At 61.2% G+C, this 20,051-nt stretch overlaps 2 protein-coding genes across 9 annotated transcripts; one reads left to right on the top strand and one right to left on the bottom strand.

The window, feature by feature from the left end:
* The first annotated feature begins 5,597 nt into the window (after positions 1-5,597).
* Positions 5,598-16,020, top strand: CRLF1 (cytokine receptor like factor 1). 2 transcript variants are annotated; one of them, XM_059063575.2, is made up of 9 exons: positions 5,598-5,709; positions 10,207-10,488; positions 10,813-10,942; positions 11,110-11,279; positions 12,297-12,454; positions 12,555-12,723; positions 14,868-15,055; positions 15,169-15,211; positions 15,707-16,020. In XM_059063575.2, the coding sequence occupies exons 1-9, from the start codon at positions 5,598-5,600 to the stop codon at positions 15,718-15,720; spliced, it is 1,266 nt and encodes a 421-aa protein (XP_058919558.1). In that variant the 3' UTR covers positions 15,721-16,020. The 2 variants fall into 2 exon arrangements, with proteins under 2 accessions (XP_058919558.1, XP_066888605.1); XM_067032504.1 differs by having other exon boundaries at positions 15,164-15,211.
* A 291-nt stretch (positions 16,021-16,311) lies between these two features.
* Positions 16,312-19,081, bottom strand: REX1BD (required for excision 1-B domain containing). Of its 7 annotated transcripts, none has more exons than XR_010840415.1 (5): positions 18,950-19,070; positions 18,773-18,855; positions 18,263-18,554; positions 17,100-17,249; positions 16,312-16,526 (listed from the first exon to the last, which is right to left on the bottom strand). XR_010840415.1 is itself a non-coding variant. In XM_059063566.2 (5 exons), exons 1-5 carry the CDS (start codon positions 18,997-18,999, stop codon positions 16,454-16,456), a joined length of 534 nt encoding a protein of 177 aa, XP_058919549.1. In that variant the 5' UTR covers positions 19,000-19,081; the 3' UTR covers positions 16,312-16,453. The 7 variants fall into 7 exon arrangements, 6 of the variants coding, with proteins under 6 accessions (XP_058919549.1, XP_058919545.1, XP_058919547.1 ...); XM_059063566.2 differs by having other exon boundaries at positions 17,173-17,249; positions 18,263-18,513; positions 18,950-19,081; XM_059063562.2 differs by having other exon boundaries at positions 17,173-17,249.
* Between the last annotated feature and the right edge of the window lie 970 nt (positions 19,082-20,051).

Raw genomic sequence — 20,051 nt, 5'->3', positions numbered from 1 at the left:
ATTCTCGTGGGAAAACTTGGGACAAACAGGAACACTTCTGACTTCCATCGCACTCCAAGGTGACAAGAGTGTAGCCCCATGAGTCTTGGGTTAGGAGGTCCCCCTAGCTTCCTCTCCGGCAGGCATGGGAGTGGGGGCTCCCCTCTAAGCCTGAGACCTTGCAAAAATGACACCCTCCCTCTCTCTGGCGTGCCCCGCGCAGGTGTCTGCCGCCTGCGCATCTTCCATCCACCCTCTGCCTCAACAGACAGGGCGGCAGCCACTCGGGGTCGGCGGGTCAGAAGGCGCCAGGCGCCGTAGGTTCTGGCCGAGGAGGAGGGGACTGGGGGGGGTTGATGGCTGGCACGCCCCCTCCCCCGGCCGGCCGCCGCGCTTTCATCTCCGGGCCTCGGCCAGCCCCCACATGGCTTAATCAGGCGCGGCTGTGCCTGGCGGACCCTGAACATCTGGATCCCCGCGCGGCCCCTCCCCCGCCCCGCCCCTACCGGGCTAGGCTGCCGCGACCCTGCGGCTAGGGCCTCCAGCCTGCGGTTTGCGCGAGAGCCAGGGAACCCCGCATCTAACCCACCGCGCGCCAGGCCTGCGCCTTGGGAAAGAGCCATTAGTTATGACCAATACTGTCCCCCGTTTCACAGGTGGGAAATCTATTCCCCAGGACCCCTCTGCAGAGCCAGGATTCAAGCCCACACATGTCAATTCCAGAGCCCAGCGCGCTGAAGCCGTCCACAATTACTGCTCTTCATTCATTCCAAACAAAACACTTCTCAAGTATTTTCTTGTAACAACCTATAAGGAAGAACTGGCAGCGTTGTCCAATTTACAGCTGAGGAAATTGAGGATCAGGGTGGCAAAGGGGGTCGGCCCAGGTGACAAGCGAGGGAAGCCAAGAGAGGTGGGCAGACCCCTGCCAAGACTAGGAGGTGGGGAGTCAGGGGAATCGGGCTTAAGAGGAGTCTCTTAAACCACAACAGGAAGGAAGGATACCCGCGCCTTTTTAAAAGAGGAAGGGGAAACTGAGGCTGGAGGAGTTGGGACGTTGGCCTAGGTCGCTGGAGAGGAGTGAGAGGGTTTGATTGCCTCCCACTCAGCCCCTTTTCCGCTGCAAGAGGCCGCCTGGGGCGGCAGCGGAAGGAGGACTTGACCCCGGCCCCCCAGGTGAGCCCCCGCGCCCCTCCTGCCGTTCCCGAGGGAGCAGGTCCAGGTGAGGGGCAGGCGGGCCGGCGGGCGGCCGGGGTCGGGTTTCAGGAAATCCGCCGACATTCCTTCGGGGCTTAAGAGTGAAAGTTGACTCGGCGCCGCCCCTCGCCCCCCCCCCGACTTCCTACCCCCCGGGGCGGCAGGCGGGGGTGGGGGTGCGGGGGGAGGGCGCTGCGGCCGGCCTGGGCGTGAATCAGAGGCGGGCCGGGCGTCCGGGAAGCGGCGGCCGAGGTCAGGGCGGGCATCGGACAAGCGCCCTTTATCCCTTGCCGCCCTCGCCACGACCCTGCTGACCCCCACCCCCAAGCCGGGTACAGCCTGGGGAGCGGGCACGGCTCCCTGGCGCCGGCGGCTTGCAGACAGTGGGTGGGGGGAGGGGAAGGGGCACAACTGTCACCCCCAACATAGCTGGCACCTCCTGGAACCCAGACGTCCGAGGTTCTCCAGGGTCCGGAGAGGCAGGGAACCCAGGCCTCCGAGGCCCGGTAAACACTGGCCCTGACCTAGACACACGCAGCTCTTCACTCCTGAGATCTCACCTCTAATGCCTATGGGGGCTGGATTTTTTAAGTATAGACTGCACAAAGTTTGGGACCCAGGCAACCCAGCTCCCCAGGCTGAACCTCCAGGGTGGAAATGATAAAGCCCCGCCTTCTCCCGCACACATGTCCTGAACCTAGGTTCTGCTGTCCCAAGCCCACGTCCAGGTGAGACCCTCACTGTCCCTGCTTCCTGGGCACACTGGCCTGGAACACAAGGCAGCCAATCCCATACTGAGGTGTCTCAACATGGGAGAGGCAGCTCTGTGCCCTCCTCACTCCCAGTGGGACCCTGAAGGGGCTGTTACCACTGCCTCTCCCTGGGGCCCCCTCAGTGCCCTGGAATTATGCAGGGAGCTGGGCTGGAGGGTCTCCCCCAAGGTAATCCTTAGGTGCAAAGACTGAGGAGCCCCTCCCCCATGTGGGGCCCTCCCTCCATCTGCCACCTCAGTACATTCCCAGCCACCTTCAAGGACTTGGGTCAATATTTGCCAGAAGTTCCATCAACGCTTGTTCCCCTTCCTGCACAAAGAGGTGGTGGGAGTGATGAGGAAGGGGTTAAGCCACCTAGAGAACCAAGGGCAGGGAAGGGTGCACCTAGAGGCCAAATCACTTTCCTTAAAGTCAAAGGTTTGAGGTAAAGGTCACCCAGAGGGCAGAGGGCATGCTCCAAGGAGGGGCTGGGTGAACAACACATACCCTTCTACAGGTAAGGACCAGAGAGGGGTGGCTACCAGGTTGGGTCACACCGCAAGTCCAGGGCCTGGCTGGGACCCCAGACAGCATGATTCACTGGGACTGAATTTTCTTGCTATTCTGAGGGACTGAGAATTCTCCATCCTTTCATTTTACAAATGTTCACTGAGCTCTTCTCCTGTGGCCCTCACTGGGCCCAGCATGGGGTCCTAATGGCTCTCAGGGTGCTCACAGTCTAAAGAAAATATCTCAAGAGAAAGATGATGTTCGAAGAACTGTGTTACAAAGATAATTTTAAAAGAGGAAGGAGGGCTTCCCTGGTGGCGCAGTGGTTGGGAGTCCGCCTGCCGATGCACGGGGCACGGGTTCGTGCCCTGGTCCCGGAGGATCCCACATGCCGCAGAGCGGCTGGGCCCGTGAGCCATGGCCGCTGAGCCTGCGCGTCCGGAGCCTGTGCTCCGCAACGGGAGAGGTCACAACAGTGAGAGGCCCGCGTACCGCAAAAAAAAAAAAGGGGGGGGTGGGGAAGGAGATGAAGGGTGCCTGGGAAGGTTGGGGGACCCCTCTGAGAATACTTGACCTGTGACTTGACGGAAGAGAAGGTGCTAACCGGGGGAAGATTTGGGGGAACTGCATCCTTTCAGGGGGGAAAAGTAAATGTACAAAGACCCCGTGATAATAAACAAGCCTATGTCTTTGGGAGAAACGGGGCTGCAGCAGCTGGAGTGGAGTGAGGGAGAGGAAGAAAGAGGATGAGAAGAGAGGAGAAAAGGAGGGGGGAGAGGGTGGCAGGGCAAAAAAGACCTGCTTTGCTTCTTTTAAAAGCTTCTTCTGCCTGCTGTACAGACGGAGGGCAAGAGGATTTACTCAGGAAGCCTAGGAGGAGGCTGGGCGGCATCCCAGGCCGAGATGGTGGGGCCTGGAGCCGGATGCGGTGGAGGAAAGGGGTCCGAATCTCAGAATGGGGATGTGTTTTGGAATCAGCCAACAGGATTTGCTGATGGATTGGACGTAGGGGATGAGCGAAGGAGAGAGTTGTCACGCACACCTCCAGGTCTCTGGCCTGAGCATCTGGGTGGATGGCGGAGCCTTTTCCCGAGACTGGGGAATGACCAGGGAGGAGCCGAGACTGGGGAGGAAAATAATCAAGATTTTGCGCCAGAAGCCTGAAGTCCTCCAGGAGGGAGTCAAACGTTGCAGGACAGAGGTTGTGGGGGAGGGGGTGGCATATATCCTGGAAACACAATTCCAGCCAAGAACTGCCACCCCTACTTAACTCTCTGGACCACCTGGCCCCATTTTTCAGAGGTGACAAATTGAGGCTCCGAAAGAATGTGCCCCCGGTGCCAGACACTATGCTAAGTGTTTAGACCGTGGAGCCTTCTGCTACGTTGCAACTTCCCACAGAAACCCTTAGGCTGGCTAGGAGTCACCCACTGTGCTGAGGAGGAAACTGAGGCAGAGAGGCCTGGTGTGCCCCAGTAAACGACAGTGCAGCATGCCAGGGCTTTACTCTCTCCTTCACAAACCCATCCAGAGTCCAGAATGGGGGACTAGAGGGGCGCACCCCAGACTCCTTCCTTTAATCCTCTTTTCTGACAGTCTGAGGTCTGAGTTGGGGACCCAAGTAGCAGGGGTGGAGGGCAGCCGTGAGCAAACGAGATAGGAGCTCCTGAGCCCTCCTCAGACACTTTTACCCCCCTGGCTGGTTAGGGACCAAGAGGGTCCAGGTCTCTAAGGGAACCCCTGGAAAGGGGAGTTAGAGCCCTTCCCCTCTGAGGGCACGCGGCTGGGGGCAGGGCTGCGACTCTGCTGAAGGCGGCCCCGGAACTCTCCTTTCAGGCTCCCCCTCCACCGGGGCCTTGGAGGTCAGGAGCCCTCTTATCGTGGGCGCCCGAATCGGGTGGGGACCAAGAGGAGGGGGTTGAGGCGCCCAGGCCTGGAGGGGTCCCGAAACCCACGCAGTGTCCAAAAATAATAACACGGAGAAGGATCCCTACGCAAAAAAAAGAAGACAAACTATGCGTCGCTCGGGGCAGCCGGCGTTACCTGGAGTCGGCGGGCGGCGGCCTCCCGAGCGATTAGTCACTGCGTGGCTCACCCCACCCGCGGGCCGCTGAGAGGATTTTTCCGTGGGGGGGGGTGTCAGCGAGTCGGGGGGAGCCTCCTCACCGCTCTCCTCCTGGGAATCTGTCCTGCGCCGCATACGGGACCCGCGCAAGCCCCCGTCCCCTTTCCCACGGGGGCCCATTTCTCCCCGCCTCCCCACGCGGGAACTCCCTACTGAGGCCCCCGGGTGCCCCCAAAGAACCTCAGCTCGGTCCCGCTCGAGGAGGACAGCTGAGCCAGGGTAAGGTCCAGGGACGCTGTGTCTTGCAGCTTTTTCTCCGTCTTCCCTCCAGCAAAGCCTGGGGCCGAGGCTTCGCGCGCTGGAGGACCAGAAGAGGCGGGATGAAGTGGGAGGGGGAGCGCTGTGCCAAAACCGGTGGGACCCGCGCGCCGATGGCCTGGGGAGGGAGGGAGGGCGACTTTTAGGCCCCTGGGGAGGAAGGGGGGCTGGAGATGGGAGCAGGCGGGGCTCAGGGACCGCTCAGTGGGGGGGCGGGGCCAGAGTTCGGGTGGGGGCCGAGACAGTGGATGGGGGGGAGGAGCGGGCGAGGGCTGGGGGCCTCAGGGGACGCCGAAGGGGCACATGGCTGAGAGCAGGGTGCAGGGAAGTGGGCGAGGGCACGGAAACCCGACTGGGGGCTCCAGGTCCCAGATTGGGGGTAGGGAACCTGGAGCGGGCGGGGTTGGAAAGGGAGGTCCCAGGTCGGTAAGGGTAGAGTGGGGGGTTTGGGGCCGCGGGAAAGGGAGCGTGCGGTGCGCGGCGGAGCTGAGGCCGGACGGGTGGGGCCCGCGGTGCCCGCGGGCTGGCGGGCGGCGGGGAGGCCGGTGCGGGGCCCGCCACTCGCCCCCCCCCGGGGGCCGGGCCGGGGGCGGGGCCGGGCGGGGCCAGCGGCGCATTAGCGCCTTGTCAATTCGGTTGCTCAGACTTGCTTTGGCCTCCGCGCCCGCGCCCAGCGACGTGCGGGCTACTTGGCCCGCGCCCCGCCTGCGCCCCGAGTCCCTCGCCGCCGCCGCTGCAGCCGCCGCCCGCCGCGCGCCCCCGGCAGCGCCGGCCCCATGCCCGCCGGCCGCCCGGGCCCCGCCGCCCAATCCGCGCGGCGGCCGCCGCCGCTGCTGCCCCTACTGCTGCTCTGCGTCCTCGGGGCGCCGCAAGCGGGATCAGGAGCCGGTGAGTAGCCGGCGCCGCGCTCCCCTCTTCCCGCCTGGGCCGAGAGCGTGCGCCCCGGGGGCAGCCGCGGGGGGAGGGGGCGCGGGCGCCACCTGGACGGCCCGGGAACAAAGGAAGGCGCCCCCGGCGCGGCCCTCGGGGCATCCTCACCTGTGGGGCGCACAGCGCCGAAGTCCCCTGGCCCGAGGGTCCGGCTTCCGATGCCGAGGCCTTTTTACCTGGGCTGTCCTGTGGAGGACGCCCGAGTCGGCCCAGGGGGGTCGAGCGGCCGCGGCCTGGGACCCTCTTGCACTCCAGGACGCGGTGGGCGCACGCGACAGCGTCTGACGACTCGGAGACGCGGAGACCGCAGTTCACCGCTCTTGGGCGGGGGCGCACGCGGTAGGCGCGCTGGGTGCCGGCCCTGAGCGGGGCCCCCCCGGGTGGAGGGATGAGCCCCGTGAGGAAGGCGGGGCGGGAGGGGGCCGCTCTGGCCGCCTGGCGCGCGGCCCGGGGTCCCCGGGGACGCGCCTCTCCGCGGGCCGGCGCCGCCGCCCTCCCCCTGCGGGACCCCGCGCGCGGGGGTCCGCGGAGTCCTCGCCACTGGCGGCGCTCAGAACTGTTCCCGGCCACGCTGCGCCGGGCTAGGAGACTCTAGCGAGAGAAATCTTTGTGAGAGAGTGGGTGAGAGTGAGAGGGAGCGGGACCCAGCGAGTCCGGGCACCGCAGGCCCAGCCGTTGTGGGGGGAGCAGCCACCGGGAGCCCACAGCCCCCGCAGGCCGAGACCCCCGCCCTGCTGGGAGCGCCTGGCCTCCGGCACTCTACGGTCCCCCACCCAATGCACACCCCCGCCAGGACACGGTCTCCACATCCAGACCCGCTCTGGGACACACCCAGAGACACACAAAGACTCACACTGGCTTGTGGCCCGTCACCCTCGCCCTCAGATGTGCGCACACTGCATCCCAGATGCACATTCGCACACCATCGGGGCGCACACACACACACATTCCATCCCTGACACACACACATTCATAGTCACACTCTTTCCGAGGGAGAGGCAACACAGGGCACACACGCAGGCACAACCTGCCCTGGACGTTCGCAGTCACTCCACGCACGCCATCCAGGCACACAAGTCGACCCGGGTGGGCAGACACTGCACCCCAGGTGGACCTACACTGCACAGAGCTGTTGGCAGCGTCCCTGCGGTGCTCTTTCAGAAAGAGCAGGGTCCGGTATCCTGGAGGCACTTGCTGAAAGCCTAACATGCCCAAGGCTCCTGGGCAGGTGAGGGGATGCCCCAGGCCCTCCTGAGGTTCCTGACAGCTCTGCCAGGCAGTGGGCAGCATCTGTGGATGCCACCTTTAGTGGCAGGCTTTGTTTCCCAGCCAGCAGAGCAGCAGGCAAAGGTGGTGGTGGTGGAAGGATTGTTGTGCGTGTGTTTTTTCCTTTAAGGGGGAAGAAATTAAAAGATTCTCACACCTCAGCAATATGTTTCTACTTACGGTGTGGTGTGTCTTAGCACCTGACCAGCAGGCGGGTGGGTCGTAAAGCGTCTGCAGGTACCAGCGGGACAGGAGATGGGGACCCCCATGGGGACCCCGGGTGGAGGCCACCCTCCTGCCTTGCTTGCAGAGAATCTCACACTTTTCCCTTTTAAAACACATGGTGCTCCTTTTTAATAACGTCAGTGGCTCCAGATTGGGAAGGGGGAGAGAAAAAACTTTTAAAGGCCCCAGCTCTGTGGGAAAGGCAGGGAGGCAGGGAGCAGGGGTGGGGGGGCTGTCCAAAAGCCTAGCCCAGGGATCTGCTTAAAGGAGCCTTCTAGGAAGCCCCCCAAACCAGGCCAAGGGCCCTCCCAACCTCAGTGGGCTGTCCCCAGCTGCTTTGCCTGGGCTGGAATGTGTGCATCCTGGACCCAAATGCCTTGGCCCATTGTTTGGGGGGGCCTGGAGGGAGTGCACCAGCCAGCTGGGACCCCAGAGCTGGGAAGGGCCCTAATCTCAACAGTTCCTAGGCACTGCAGTGTGCTGGGCCCTCTGGACATGGTGAGCTCATTTCATTCATCTCCCCAGCAGGTAGAACGTATTTTCCTCCCATTTTATGGAGGAGGAAACTGAGAACAGGGGAGGGGAAGCCAATTGCCCAGGTGCCCCAGCCGAGATGGGCACCCACATCCCAGGAGGAGAAGGCCTCCCTGTGACCTTTCCTGCTGGAGCTTGGGGTGGGGGACTGGCCTGTCCAGGCCTGCCTGGCCTTGCCCTCTTGCCCTGTCCCCCGCCCAGCCCTGGGAGGGCAGCTGCAGCTGCTGGCAGGCAGGCCACCCCAGCCCAGGCCAGGCGGGTGTGGCAGAGGGGCAGTGCCACAGCCAGCCAGGACCCCCCTGAGAGCCCCCTTCCTGGCCTGGCCGTGGGGGTGAATGGGGAACAGGAGGGCTGTGACCCACCCCTGGAGGTTTGAGAATGGGCCTGGGGTCCGGGCAGGCCTGGCCGTGCCTCCCACCCTGCTGGGGGGGCCCAGGCAGGAAGCGGTGGGTGGGCCGGGGCAGAGACGCTGGCACGCCCGAGTTCATGCTGAAGGAATTCCGAATTAGCGGGCGGCTGGCTGCCTGGGACCTCCGGGGCGGCCCCCTGGCCCCCCGCCCCCCAGCCGCCCCCGCCTCCTCGGCTCTGGCCGGCTCAGCCGACTCCTTCGCACGGACGCTGAGACCTCCGGCGAGCCCTGGGCCAAGCCCCAAACGCAACTGCGATCCCAGGCTCCAGCAAGCATGGCCCTCAAGCCAAGTTTGCCCCGGAAAATCGTCAGGGCTGGCCCTGGGAACTGTGTCCACCCCACCTCGCCCATTTGGGGCAGTGAGAGCCAGCATAGGGCAGCCGCTGGCATTTAGGGGCCTCCCAGGGGAACCAGGATCACCCTGTCCTTGGCTGCCAGGGAAGCTGGGCTGCCCCTGCCTCTCTGCCCCCCTGCAGTCCCTTCTTACAGCTGCCCAGTGATCCTTTTAAAATATAAATCCCTGCCTTGCTCAGAACCCTGGAATAACTCCTGCCTGCAGGTCTGGCCCCTGCTAACCTCTGAGACCTCATTTCCTACCACCCCTGCCCCCCAGTATCTTTGCACTTGCCGTTGTCACCACTGATTAGTGCTTTATTTTCTCCCTTGCTTGTTCTCCTAGACATTTATTTGTTCTTTTTCCTACTGCTCCCTTGGATTCAAGGCCCCAAAGGGCATGAATTTGGGGTATCTTGGTCACCATTGTGCCCTCAGGTCCTGGCGCACTGTAGGTGCTCCTTGAATGAATGAATGAATGAACAAATGAGTGAATGAGTCCTCACTACCACTCTTGGTGGAGGGAGAGGCCCCTTCCCAAAGTCTCAGAGAAGTAAAAGAACTGAGTTAACCTCCAGAGGGAGCTGGGGGCATTCTAACCCAGCTCAGCCTGGCTTAACCATCCCCCAGGGTTTTCCTTAAGACGATATTTTCACTCGTCTCAATCCATCTCATGTGGCTGATATCATGATGCCCACTTCCCAGGTGGGGAGACTGAGGCATCAGGAGCTTGAGCTGTGCCTCCCCTCCCCCTCTTCTGTGCCTCGGTTTCCCCTTGGATAAATCAAGCCTCTCTTAAGTTCTAATCTTTGGCCTAGAAGGCTTCTCCAGTGGAAGGCAGGAGGAAAGGCATCAACCACGGCATCCCAGAGGCCCCTGTGCCCAGCACCCAATTCACACACAACCCAGTTTAGGAAGTCACTTCCCACCTGATCTTCCCAATGGCCCTGAGGACTGTGAGTTTTCTTGTTCCCATTTTGCAGATTAGGAAAACTGAATCGAGGGAAAGCATGACGACGGCAAGTCCCTTTGGATGGCGGTGGGGAGCCTAGCGCTTGCCACAGTCACTTTCAATTCCAGTGGCAGAGCAGAGACTGACAAATACAGGTTTAAATAGTGTGCGCTTCTTCTATTTGGTGACCTTAGGCAAAGGACTCGATCTCTCAGAGCTTTGTTTTTTTTTCATCCATAAAATGAGCAGGATACTAGTAGGGGTCAGGGCACCCCTTTTTAGAAGTGCCTTCCTCCCCACAGAGACACATGTGTGAGGTTCTGGGGGTCGAAGAGAAAGAACACACAATCTGTTATTTCTAATTGTCAAAAATAAAATGAAAAAAAAAAAAAAAGCAGAGTGTAGTGGTTGTCAGAAGTATGTGCAAAGCAAGAGGTACTTGGATCTGAGTGAGGTTTGTAACCACTCAGAAAGCCCTGAGCAAGTCAGCGAGGAAGTGGTTTGGAGGGACCTGAGTTGTGGAATCAGACAGTCCTGGGGCTGAATCTTGGCTTTGCCACCAACCTTGGGTTTGTCACTTGACCTAAGAGAGCCTCAGTTTCCTTCTCTGTAAAATGGGGACAATCATATAAAGCTCCTTCGCAGGACTACCGTGAGTCTTGGAGGACCTAGGATGGTGGGGGATGCTCAGGGCAGCTCCATCCCAGGCCTGACAGGTGCTCCTCTCTGACCCCAGACACGGCTGTGATCAGTCCCCAGGACCCCACGCTCCTCATCGGCTCCTCCCTGCAGGCCACGTGCTCAGTGCACGGGGACCCACCAGGGGCCACCGCCGAGGGCCTCTACTGGACCCTCAACGGGCACCGCCTGCCCCCTGAGCTGTCCCGAATGCTCAACGCCTCCACTCTAGCCCTTGCCCTGGCCAACCTCAACGGATCCAGGCAGCAGTCGGGAGACAACCTCGTGTGCCACGCCCGTGACGGCAGCATCCTAGCCGGCTCCTGCCTCTATGTTGGCCGTAAGTGGGCCCCCAGGACACCTTGGGGTAGCTCTTGGGGGCAACATCTCCCTCTGGAGAGGGGCATGAATCATGGCTCCTCTGGTCTGGGGCTGAACAATGGGTATACTGGCATAAGTTTAGAGGTACAGGCCGCTAGGGTGGGAATGAGAGCCTGGAGACCACCCCCCAACAAGACCATCCTCAAGAGAGCCATGCAGGTGGCTGTTCTGTCCATTGTCCTCCCGCTCCAAGGTGGGGGCCCCAGCTGGCAGCCAGCAACTCCCCCTTCCACCTGTCCACGGCCGGTCCAGACCCTCAGCCCCTGCACCCCCCCTTCCCCAGTGCCCCCAGAGAAACCCTTCAACATCAGCTGCTGGTCCAAGAACATGAAGGACCTGACATGCCGCTGGACGCCGGGGGCCCATGGGGAAACCTTCCTCCACACCAACTACTCCCTCAAGTACAAGCTGAGGTTGGTGGTGGCCCTCGGGTGACATGTGTTCCAGCCTGGCTGTGTGGCCTTGGCCAAGCCTTCCCTCTCGGAGCTCTTGTGTCCTCTCTGCACTCCGGGGCTGCTGGGGGGAGGTTTGGGGGCCCAAAGGGACCCTCACATGTCCTCCTCCCCTCCTGCCCCTGCAGGTGGTATGGGCAGGACAACACATGTGAGGAATACCACACAGTGGGACCTCACTCTTGCCACATCCCCAAGGACCTGGCTCTCTTCACACCCTATGAGATCTGGGTGGAGGCCACCAACCGTCTGGGCTCGGCCCGCTCTGATGTGCTGACACTGGACATCCTGGATGTGGGTGAGCCCTGCCCCCTGCCCAAAGGCCAGCCTGGCCCACCTGGGATCCACCCCCTCCCCCTTGGCCCCCACCAGCCCAGCCACGCTGCAGCTTAGCTGAGGTCTGCGCTGCTGGTTGGGATGGGGAGGAGCTAGGCATCCACCCATCCGTCCCCAGCCCCCTGAAGCAGCCAGGATACCCCTACTCTGTGGAGAACACCTGGCCTGGCTGCCTCCCCCTCAGCAGCCCAGGTGTGCTGAGGGGGGCCCCCGGGGAGCTGGGAGGGGGCGCCCAGGTCTGGAGGCGCCCCAGGAAGCAGCAGCCTGTAGCTGGGGGGGGCGGCGTGCAGGCGGGAGGCAGGAAATGGATGATCTGCGAGCAGAATTGGGCCTAATCTAATTAGGGTGTTTCTCAGCCCCAAGCAGGCCTGTGCCTTAACCCTTTCGGCCCCTCACCAAGGCCTCAGGGGAAGAGGCCAGCCCTCCCTGCTGCCCAAAGGGCTCCCAGAAGGTTCCTCAGAAGTGTTGCAGTGACTCCCTCCTCCTGCTTCCCACTTTGCTTCCTTAAGTCCTGAAGCTGCAGTGGGCATGTTCTAAGCCTCAGTTGTCCCTTTGCACCGAGGAAAGCCGTCACGTTGAGGACCTTTGTGAAGTTGGAAGGAGCAGGAGGTGGGCAGTTGGGGGGGTCGGGGGAGCTTCCCAGGAGTCTGGCAGCCTGAGGGCTCCCTGGTCTCCTGGGCATAATAATAATAATATCATCATCCAGGCAGTGTCTGCTTTTTACATAGTTCCCTGAAGATAGGATTATGTTTCTCCTGTCACAGATAATAATGGTGATAACAGCTAACGTTAATTGAGTGCTTCTAGGTGCTGAGTGTTTCCTGAATATTATCTAATGTAATCCACCCATCCTGAAGGGGGGAGAGGGGAGAACGGAGGCAGGTGCCATCTAAGCCACGTTCCCTGGTATTTGGACCCAGACAGGGGCCAGCCAGGTCCAAAGAGAGCCCGGTGACTAAGCCCTGCCCCGCCCCCTTAGTGACCACCGACCCCCCGCCAGAAGTGCACGTGAGCCGCGTAGGGGGCCTGGAGGACCAGCTGAGCGTGCGCTGGGTTTCACCGCCTGCCCTCAAGGACTTCCTCTTCCAAGCCAAGTACCAGATCCGCTACCGAGTGGAGGACAGCGTGGATTGGAAGGTGCCCGCACCCACCCCCCCAGTTCCGCTCTTCCCTCCTTCTCTCCCCCCTCCCCACCCCAAGCTGCCCCCCCGCCTCTGACCCTGCCCTTGCTGCCCAGGTGGTGGACGATGTGAGCAACCAGACCTCCTGCCGCCTGGCGGGCCTTAAGCCAGGCACCGTCTACTTCGTGCAAGTGCGCTGCAACCCCTTTGGCATCTATGGCTCCAAGAAGGCAGGGATCTGGAGTGAATGGAGCCACCCCACAGCTGCCTCCACCCCCCGAAGTGGTGAGCACCCCAACAGGGCTGGGTGGTCCTGGGACCAGCCCCAAACCAGTCTAGGCCTCTGTTTCCTTGTTTCCTTCAAGAGGGCAGAGGTCTCAAACTCTTGGCCCCCGGGGGCCAATTGTGGCCCTTGGATCTATTTTCTTGGCCTGTCATTTGGGAAAAAAAAGCTTGGCCTACTGGCAGACTTTTAAAAACAATAAGTTTAGGGGCTTCCCTGGTGGCGCAGTGGTTGAGAGTCCGCCTGCCGATGCAGGAGACACGGGTTCGTGCCCTGGTCCGGGAAGATCCCACATGCCACGGAGCAACTAAGCCCGTGAGCCATGGCCGCTGAGCCTGTGCGTCCGGAGCCTGTGCTCCGCAACGGGAGAGGCCACAACAGTGAGAGGCCCGCATACCGCAAAAAACAAACAAACAAACAAACAAAAAAAACAAAAAACAATAAGTTTGAACACAAATATCCTAGATTCCCTAGAAAAATTGTCTAGAAAATGTAATAGGACACAGCCAGTTACTCCACAGCCCCCATCAGCGGAGGCTGACCCTTAAGTCAGGGCCCTTACTCTTTCAGTTGCGCCATCCCCACCTGGCCTGTTTCACCCACATGTACCCCTTCCCCAGCCCCTAAGGGCAAGTGAGTTTGAGACCCCTGCTTCTAAGACGATGGGCTGCCAACTCTCCCTATGACCGGCTTTGATTTCCCCTTCTGTTAAAGGTAGCGGGACGGAATGATCAGGGGCCTGGGTCCGATTCCCTTTACAGTCGGGGGGTTTAATCTAAGCCCATGGACCTCCCTTCTCTCCTCTGTGAAATGGTATGAAATCTTATTTGGTACGTCTGGCCTCAGCTTCCCTATCTGGAAAGTGGGGATGATAATCATGCCTGCCTCAGGCTACGGTGAGGGTTAGATGAGAGATAACCCATGGAAAGTGCTCTCATGGTGGGTGCCACCCAAGGGTTTGCAAGTAATAGTTACTGAGACTCCCATCCCCTGCTCCCCCAGTGGTTTCACCTAAGGGAGGGCCCCTTTTCTGAGATGAGGACACCAAGGCCCCAAGGTCACACAGGGATCTGAACTCAGTTCCCTTGAAGTCCTGGCTCATGCTCCGGGGATGATGGGGAAACCAAGGCCCAGAGAGGATCCCAGAGTCAGAGAGTGGCAGAGCAGGGCCCCAGCCAGTCCCCCGGCCCCCATCCCGGGCCCCTCCAGGTTCGGCGGTGGGCGGGAACTCACACAGCTGGGAGGGGCCTGAGCCTTGGCCCCTGCTCGTGCCCAGCACCTGTGATTCTTGCACGGGAGCCAGCAGGCGGCTGTGTCCGCTGGGGAGGCTGGGGAGGCCAGGGGAAGCCGGCAGGGGCGGTGGGGGCCGGGGCTGTGCCAGGGCCTGTCAGCGGGTCCCCGGCGTTATTTATGACGTGAGGCCGATGTCCTTATCCGCCGGCCTGCTCAGGGCTGGCTGCGGCCAGCGACTGGACCGACAGGCCGGCCTCCCACCTGGCCCTCCTGGCCCACTCCCCATCCAACGGGCTGTACTCTCAGGCCTGTCCTGGGGGCTTGCACCTCCCCCTCAGAGCCACCTCGAATTCTCTGTCTCCCTTCATCTCTCTGTCACTCACTCTCTTTCCCTGTTTCTATCTTTCTGCCTTTCTTGCTTTCTGTGTCCCTACACCCCCAGTGTCTCTGTCCCTTCCTGCTCTGGCTCTCCATCTCTCGACCCTCTGCATCTCCTTGGCTGTCCCTCATTGCTTTCGCTCTCCCTGTCTCTCCTTACCTCCATCGCTCAGTCTCTGTCTCTCTCTCTCCAGCTCTTTCTCATCAGCGTCTCTCTCTTCCTACCTCTGCCCCCTGCTCCTGTCTGCTTCTCATCCCTTTGGCCCTGGCCTCTCTCCTCCCCCCGCCCCTTCCACTCACACCTGGCTCAGGCCACGGGAATCGGGTTCCTAGAGGGGATGTGGAGGAGGAGCCCTTTCCTTCCCCTGCCCCCTATCTCCTTGGGGGCGCAGCTGGGCTGCAGTGCTGGGTTGGGCCGTGGGGAGGACCGGGTCCCGTAGAAACAGGGAGGGAGGTGCCCTAAGGGAACATCCCTCTCCTGCCCGCGCGCGCCCTCTGCCGGGCGCGCCCTGACGCTGCCTTTCCGCCCCATTAGAGCGCCCGGGCCCGGGCGGCGGGGCGTGCGAGCCGCGGGGTGGCGAGCCGAGCTCGGGGCCGGTGCGGCGCGAGCTCAAGCAGTTTCTGGGCTGGCTCAAGAAGCACGCGTACTGCTCGAACCTCAGCTTTCGCCTCTATGACCAGTGGCGAGCCTGGATGCAGAAGTCACATAAGACCCGCAACCAGGTAGGAAGGAGGGACCCCCGGGCGAGGGGTGGAGGGGTGGGGCCAGGGGGGTAAACGGGCTGGGGAGGTAGGTCCTCACTCCTCAGACACTGCCTCCTTCCTTCCAAGCACAGGACGAGGGGTTCCTGTCCTCGGGCAGACGGGGCGCGGCGAGAGGTAAGGGGGGCCCAGGTTGGTGGGCAGGCAGGGAGACAAGGGCCCCTCCTGGTGGCCGCAGGCCACGGGCCCTCCACCCTCAGCCCTAGTTACTGAGGTGCAATCCCTCCCTCCATCTCTTTATCAGCATTAAGTAACACCTACTGTGTGTGTGCCCCTGTAGCCCTTAGTCTAGTAAGAGCATCCAGACCCCTTTAAAATGTCCGGAGGGGAATGTCATCCTCAGGAATGAATGCACATAGCCACCTGGTAGCATTATATGAGCGCCTACTGCATACCGGCCCTGTGCCAAGCGCATTACCTGCAGGACACCCCATGGGATAGATGTTACTTTTCAGATGGGAAAACCGGTGCCTAGAGAGGGGCAATAGCCTACCCAAGGTCACCCAGCTGAAAGTGGTGGGACCAGGACCTGAACTGGGGCCTCCTCATTTGCTCTGTGGTCCTGGCCCCTCCCAGGCTCCTTGCTAAGCCTGGCTTCCCCTCTGCCTGCAGGTCCTGCCAGATAAGCTCTAGAGGCTGGGGCTGCCCTCTCTGCTGCATGGAGACCCAGGGGCCACCCCCAGACTGGGGGCCACCTCTGTACCCTCACCTCAGGGTGCCCCAGCCCTCTCGGCAGCAGCTGGGGCGAGCACTCTGAGCTCTGAGGGCCACAACAGCTCTGGCCTCCACGTGAGGTGCACCCCAGTGGGGGGAATGTGTGTGAGGGGGGCTGAGCTTCCCAGAACGCCTGCCAGGGCTGGGGGTGAAGAAGGGTCATTACTCCCCCTACCCAGGACAACTCCAAAGAGTCTTTTTAAATAAACAAACTATTTAGGTGCCCTGATTGTGAAGGTGAGTTTGGGGCTAGAATGGCCTGGTTGGGGGGGGAGGGGGGCTGACGGGGAATCCTGATGACCCTTTGGGATGGGAATCTTGACCTCCCAGAATTTCTGACTCTCTCCATGATCTGAAATATCTGGTTCCAAACTCCTTGGAGAGTGTGATTCAAAACACCAGAGTTTTTACAGTCATGGAGTGGGGGAATCTTGCACCTGCCATCCCTGGCTTTGTGGGATCCCACCCCAGCACAGAGAGACAGTGGAGCAGCTGCAGACGTAAGGTTCTTTATTATGAGAGGTGAGGTGAACTTGAAGAGGGTCAGTGGTCCGGTGGGGCGTGACCCCAGCCAGCTGGCACTCAGGGCAGAGCGCTGTATGCCCCATTTCCCATCTCCTTTGGCTTGTCCCTGGGGAGCCACCATCACTCGGCAGATTCTGCATCAAATCTGAGATCCTGAAGAACCTCGCTGATCGCTTCCATGGTTTTAATTACCCTACAAGAGTGGATGGGAACTATAAATAAAACCCAGATGGGGTGAATTAGCCGCCGCTGCGCAGCTCCAAAGGGGCTGTAGCCAGCCCCAGGCCCTCCTGCCTGCCGCCAAACCTCCAGGCAGCGCTAGCAGCCAGAAGGACCATTTAGGTGCCTGGGAGGATGGGTGGTCCCACGGGTCCCGAGTGGCAAGAGAAAAGGCCATCTTGGGTGGGTGTGTGCCATCAGGAAGGTGTGCAGGGTGACTGTGGCACAAGTCTAGTGGGGGTGTGCACATGTGTGTGCTTGGGGGGCTAAAGGCAGGAATGTGCAGGCGTGTGCCTGGTGGGGCCTGGGCAACCATGTCCAAGCCCGGAGTCGAGCCACGTGAGCAGGATTGGTGTGTATGAGGTGCGCAGCTGTGTCCTGGGAACGCACAGCAAGTCTGGTGTGAAGCTGCACAGCCTGTGCGCTGGGGGAATGTGTGTAGTACATCTAGGAGTCACCAAGTGAGTACTCTGGCGTGCACACCCTAAGGGTCATGTACAGATCCAGGGGGTTGGCACAGTCTGCCCTTGCCAGCCCTGGGGCGCACCTGGCTGGGGGTGGGTGCCCAAGGGTGCATGTGCAAATCTAGCATGGTCAGCCCACTGGGAGGCGGTGCTCACTTCATCTTCAGCTGGTGCATCTGCAGGCTGTCCTGCCCAGTCAGCTCTGGTGTCCCCATCAGCTGCAGCAGGGCCACCTGGTTGGGGAATAGGCAGCAAGGAGGATGTCACAACTGGCAGAGACCACCCCCTGCCCTCCCACATAGTAGGGAGGAGGAGACACTGAAGCACCGGGAAAGGCAGCGCAAAGGTGGGGCCACAGCAGGTGGGAGTCTCAAGGGGCGGTACTTAGCACAGGAGGAATCTAGGATTAGGTTTAGGGGGCTCCTGAGGAGAGGGGCCGAGTGGGCGGACCCTAGAATCAGTGCAGAGTGCAACATGGGCATGGCCTCATGTAGGCGGGGAAGGGGAGCAGTGGTGAAATCTCAGCTAGGGATAGGTGGGTGGGGACGGGGGTGGGGTGGGTTGGGTGGGTTATGAGGGTTGTGAAGTAGGCGGAGTCTCAGGGACCAGCCAGGGCGTTACAATCCCAGGGTGGAAGTAGGCCAAAAACCTAGACTGGGATAGGGTCTCTAAAGCAGCGTGGCCTGGGAATCCCAGCGTAGAGTGTGATGTGGGCGTGGCTTCGCGTGGAGTTGGCCTGGGAATGGTAGTGTATCTTGGTCAGGATTGGCTGTAGAGGCAGAGTAGGCTGGGCCTTGGATCCCTAGGGGGTGGAACAGGCCCAGAACCTAGGCTGGGATCGAGGGTGTACCCGGAAGGGGACCTGGCCTGGAAATCCAAGGCCCCCAATCAGCAGGGGATTGAGTACCTGGCTTGGGGCATTGGGACAAGCCAGGCGGGGGTAGGAGCATTGTAGGGGCGGGGTCTGGGATAGAGTGGGCGTGTCCTGGGACTAAATATCTGGATGAAAAGTGGGGGCAGACAGGAGGGGGCTAACCCTGAGATTCTCGAGTGAACTCTTTTTTTTTTTTCGAGTGAACTCTTAATGGATGACTGAGGTGGGGCAGGAAGAGGGGGTGCTGGGACGCCAGGGGCGGGGTTCGAGGGGACGGAATCTGACCCCTCCCCCATGGGGTGCACAGTGGGCCAAGGCCCGAGAGACAAGCCGTGGAGCAGGGGGATACATGGCCGGGGGGCGGGACCTCACCGTGGCCAGGCGCGTCTCCTCCAGCTGCTGCAGCCTGCGCACGTGGCTCGCGAGCAGCGGCTGTGCTCGGGGTCCGGCTAGCTCGGCCTCCACCGCCAGCACCTCCCGCGAGGCGGCGGCGAAGGCCTGGGTCACCTCGTGTACTGTGCTCCGGTAGCGCGGAAAGTCGTAAGGCGGGCCGCTGCTCAGGTACTGTCGGTGGCCTCTGCGGCAGGCGGGGATCCTGAGGCTACGGCGCCGGCTCTCAGGCCCTGCACCCGCATCGACCACCTGAAAGCCCTCCAAGTGTCCCCTAGACCCCAGAGTGTAGAGGACGTTCTGACTCCCGCAGGGTAACCCGAGACGGACCCACCCCTGCGCACGCGGAAGGGAGTGATCTGATCTCCCCGCAAATCCCGCCCCACCTCTGACACCGCGGCCCCGTGGGGACCCAGTTCCTCCAAGGCACGCCCATCCCTGGAGCGGGCCGGGGGCTGAACATTGCGACCCCTCCCCTCCGCCTTAACTTACTCCTCCAGCTGGCGGAAGGCCTGCGCGCGCTCAGCCTGCAACTGGTGGATGCGCTGCACAAGCGCCCGTATCGCGGCATCTTTCTACGGGGCGAGGGGCACGGCTAGGGTATGAAGTCGGCACCCCCGAGCCTGCACCGCCCACCCCGCGCCTGTTCCCGCTCGGGCTCGAGCTCACCCAGGGCCACACCAGCTGCTCGCGCTCCGAGGCTCGAGTGGCTTCCGCATCACCGAGCACCGCGGGGACAGCGGACTCTGCCGCGGCCTCAGTGGTGATCATGACTGCGCAGCTCTGGTCCCACCCGGGAGCAGGTTGCTCCGCTACGCCTGGCGCCCCCTGCAGGCCCGGAGGCCTCTGGAGCCAGCTTGTAGTAGTCAGCTAACCTGGAGACCCCGGGGGGGTGGGAGGTGGGAATGGGGAGCGAAGACTGGGGGCTTCTCAGGCCTAACACCTTCCCCCCACACCCACCCTTGTGCTTGTTCCCGACCGGCGCCTGCCTTAACGTTTTCGACCTTAAATGTACGGTTCTGTATACAGCAAGGCTGTCCTTCGGCTTGTTTCTATGCAGCTGTGTCAAAACCTGACTTCACTTCCTCACATCCCATCCCCACTAAAGATAAAGAAAATTGAATCCAAGAAGTGACAGCCATCATCTAATGCCACAAGGTTGTGACAAGAATGGGATCTGAACGCAGGTTCTGACACTGGAGAATTCAAGTCACTGGCACCCACAGGTTCTGTGTGAACTGCTCTAGGGCCTGTGCAAAAGGCCCTGAGGTGGGAGTCTGGTGCAGGGCTGAAGTCGGGGGTGGGAGGGTTCCTATTAAGTACAGAGAAGGCCTGGGAGCTGGTCATACACTGCCTAGTTTGAGCTTCAGGAAGCTTCCTCCTCCAGGAGTGGACACAGGGTAGACCAGAAAGATGATGGTGGCCTGGCCTTACGGAGGAGGGGGCAACTGACAAAAATGAAACTCAACTGAGGCCTGAAGTGACTGACAGCCTTTAGTTGGCACTCCAGGTCTCAGCTGTTCTCAGGCATTCAGCTGTTCTCAGACATCAGTCTAGTAGTCCTGGGTTGTCACCTACAGGAAGCCCCAATCACCCCAAGACAAATAGAAGCATGGCCTTGTCAGGGCACTACAACCCCTCACCTGACAGACATCAGTCTTGGGTGGGACCCAGGAGCTTCTAAAGGTCAGTCAAAATTGAGAACAGGTATTTTACGCTAGGTGGGGTGTTCCCCGCTACCCCGCCATCCGCCTACACCTGAACACCTCCA

This window comes from Kogia breviceps, chromosome 4, assembly GCF_026419965.1.
Source record: "Kogia breviceps isolate mKogBre1 chromosome 4, mKogBre1 haplotype 1, whole genome shotgun sequence".
In the NCBI taxonomy this organism is placed as follows: domain Eukaryota; kingdom Metazoa; phylum Chordata; class Mammalia; order Artiodactyla; family Physeteridae; genus Kogia; species Kogia breviceps.
This window is presented reverse-complemented; position numbering and strand designations above follow the sequence as displayed.

Excerpts from the sequence above, each read along its gene's own strand:
- CRLF1 (XM_067032504.1), top strand. The coding sequence starts at position 5,598 with ATGCCCGCCGGCCGCCCGGGCCCCGCCGCCCAATCCGCGCGGCGGCCG. Across the intron at positions 12,724-14,867 it reads TGCCTCCACCCCCCGAAGTG|AGCGCCCGGGCCCGGGCGGC; the intron begins GTGAGCACCCCA and ends CCGCCCCATTAG. Across the intron at positions 15,212-15,706 it reads CAGACGGGGCGCGGCGAGAG|GTCCTGCCAGATAAGCTCTA; the intron begins GTAAGGGGGGCC and ends CTCTGCCTGCAG.
- REX1BD (XM_059063562.2), bottom strand. The coding sequence starts at position 19,051 with ATGATCACCACTGAGGCCGCGGCAGAGTCCGCTGTCCCCGCGGTGCTC. Across the intron at positions 17,250-18,262 it reads AGGAGACGCGCCTGGCCACG|GTGGCCCTGCTGCAGCTGAT; the intron begins GTGAGGTCCCGC and ends TTCCCCAACCAG. Across the intron at positions 16,527-17,172 it reads ATGCACCAGCTGAAGATGAA|GGTAATTAAAACCATGGAAG; the intron begins GTGAGCACCGCC and ends CCACTCTTGTAG.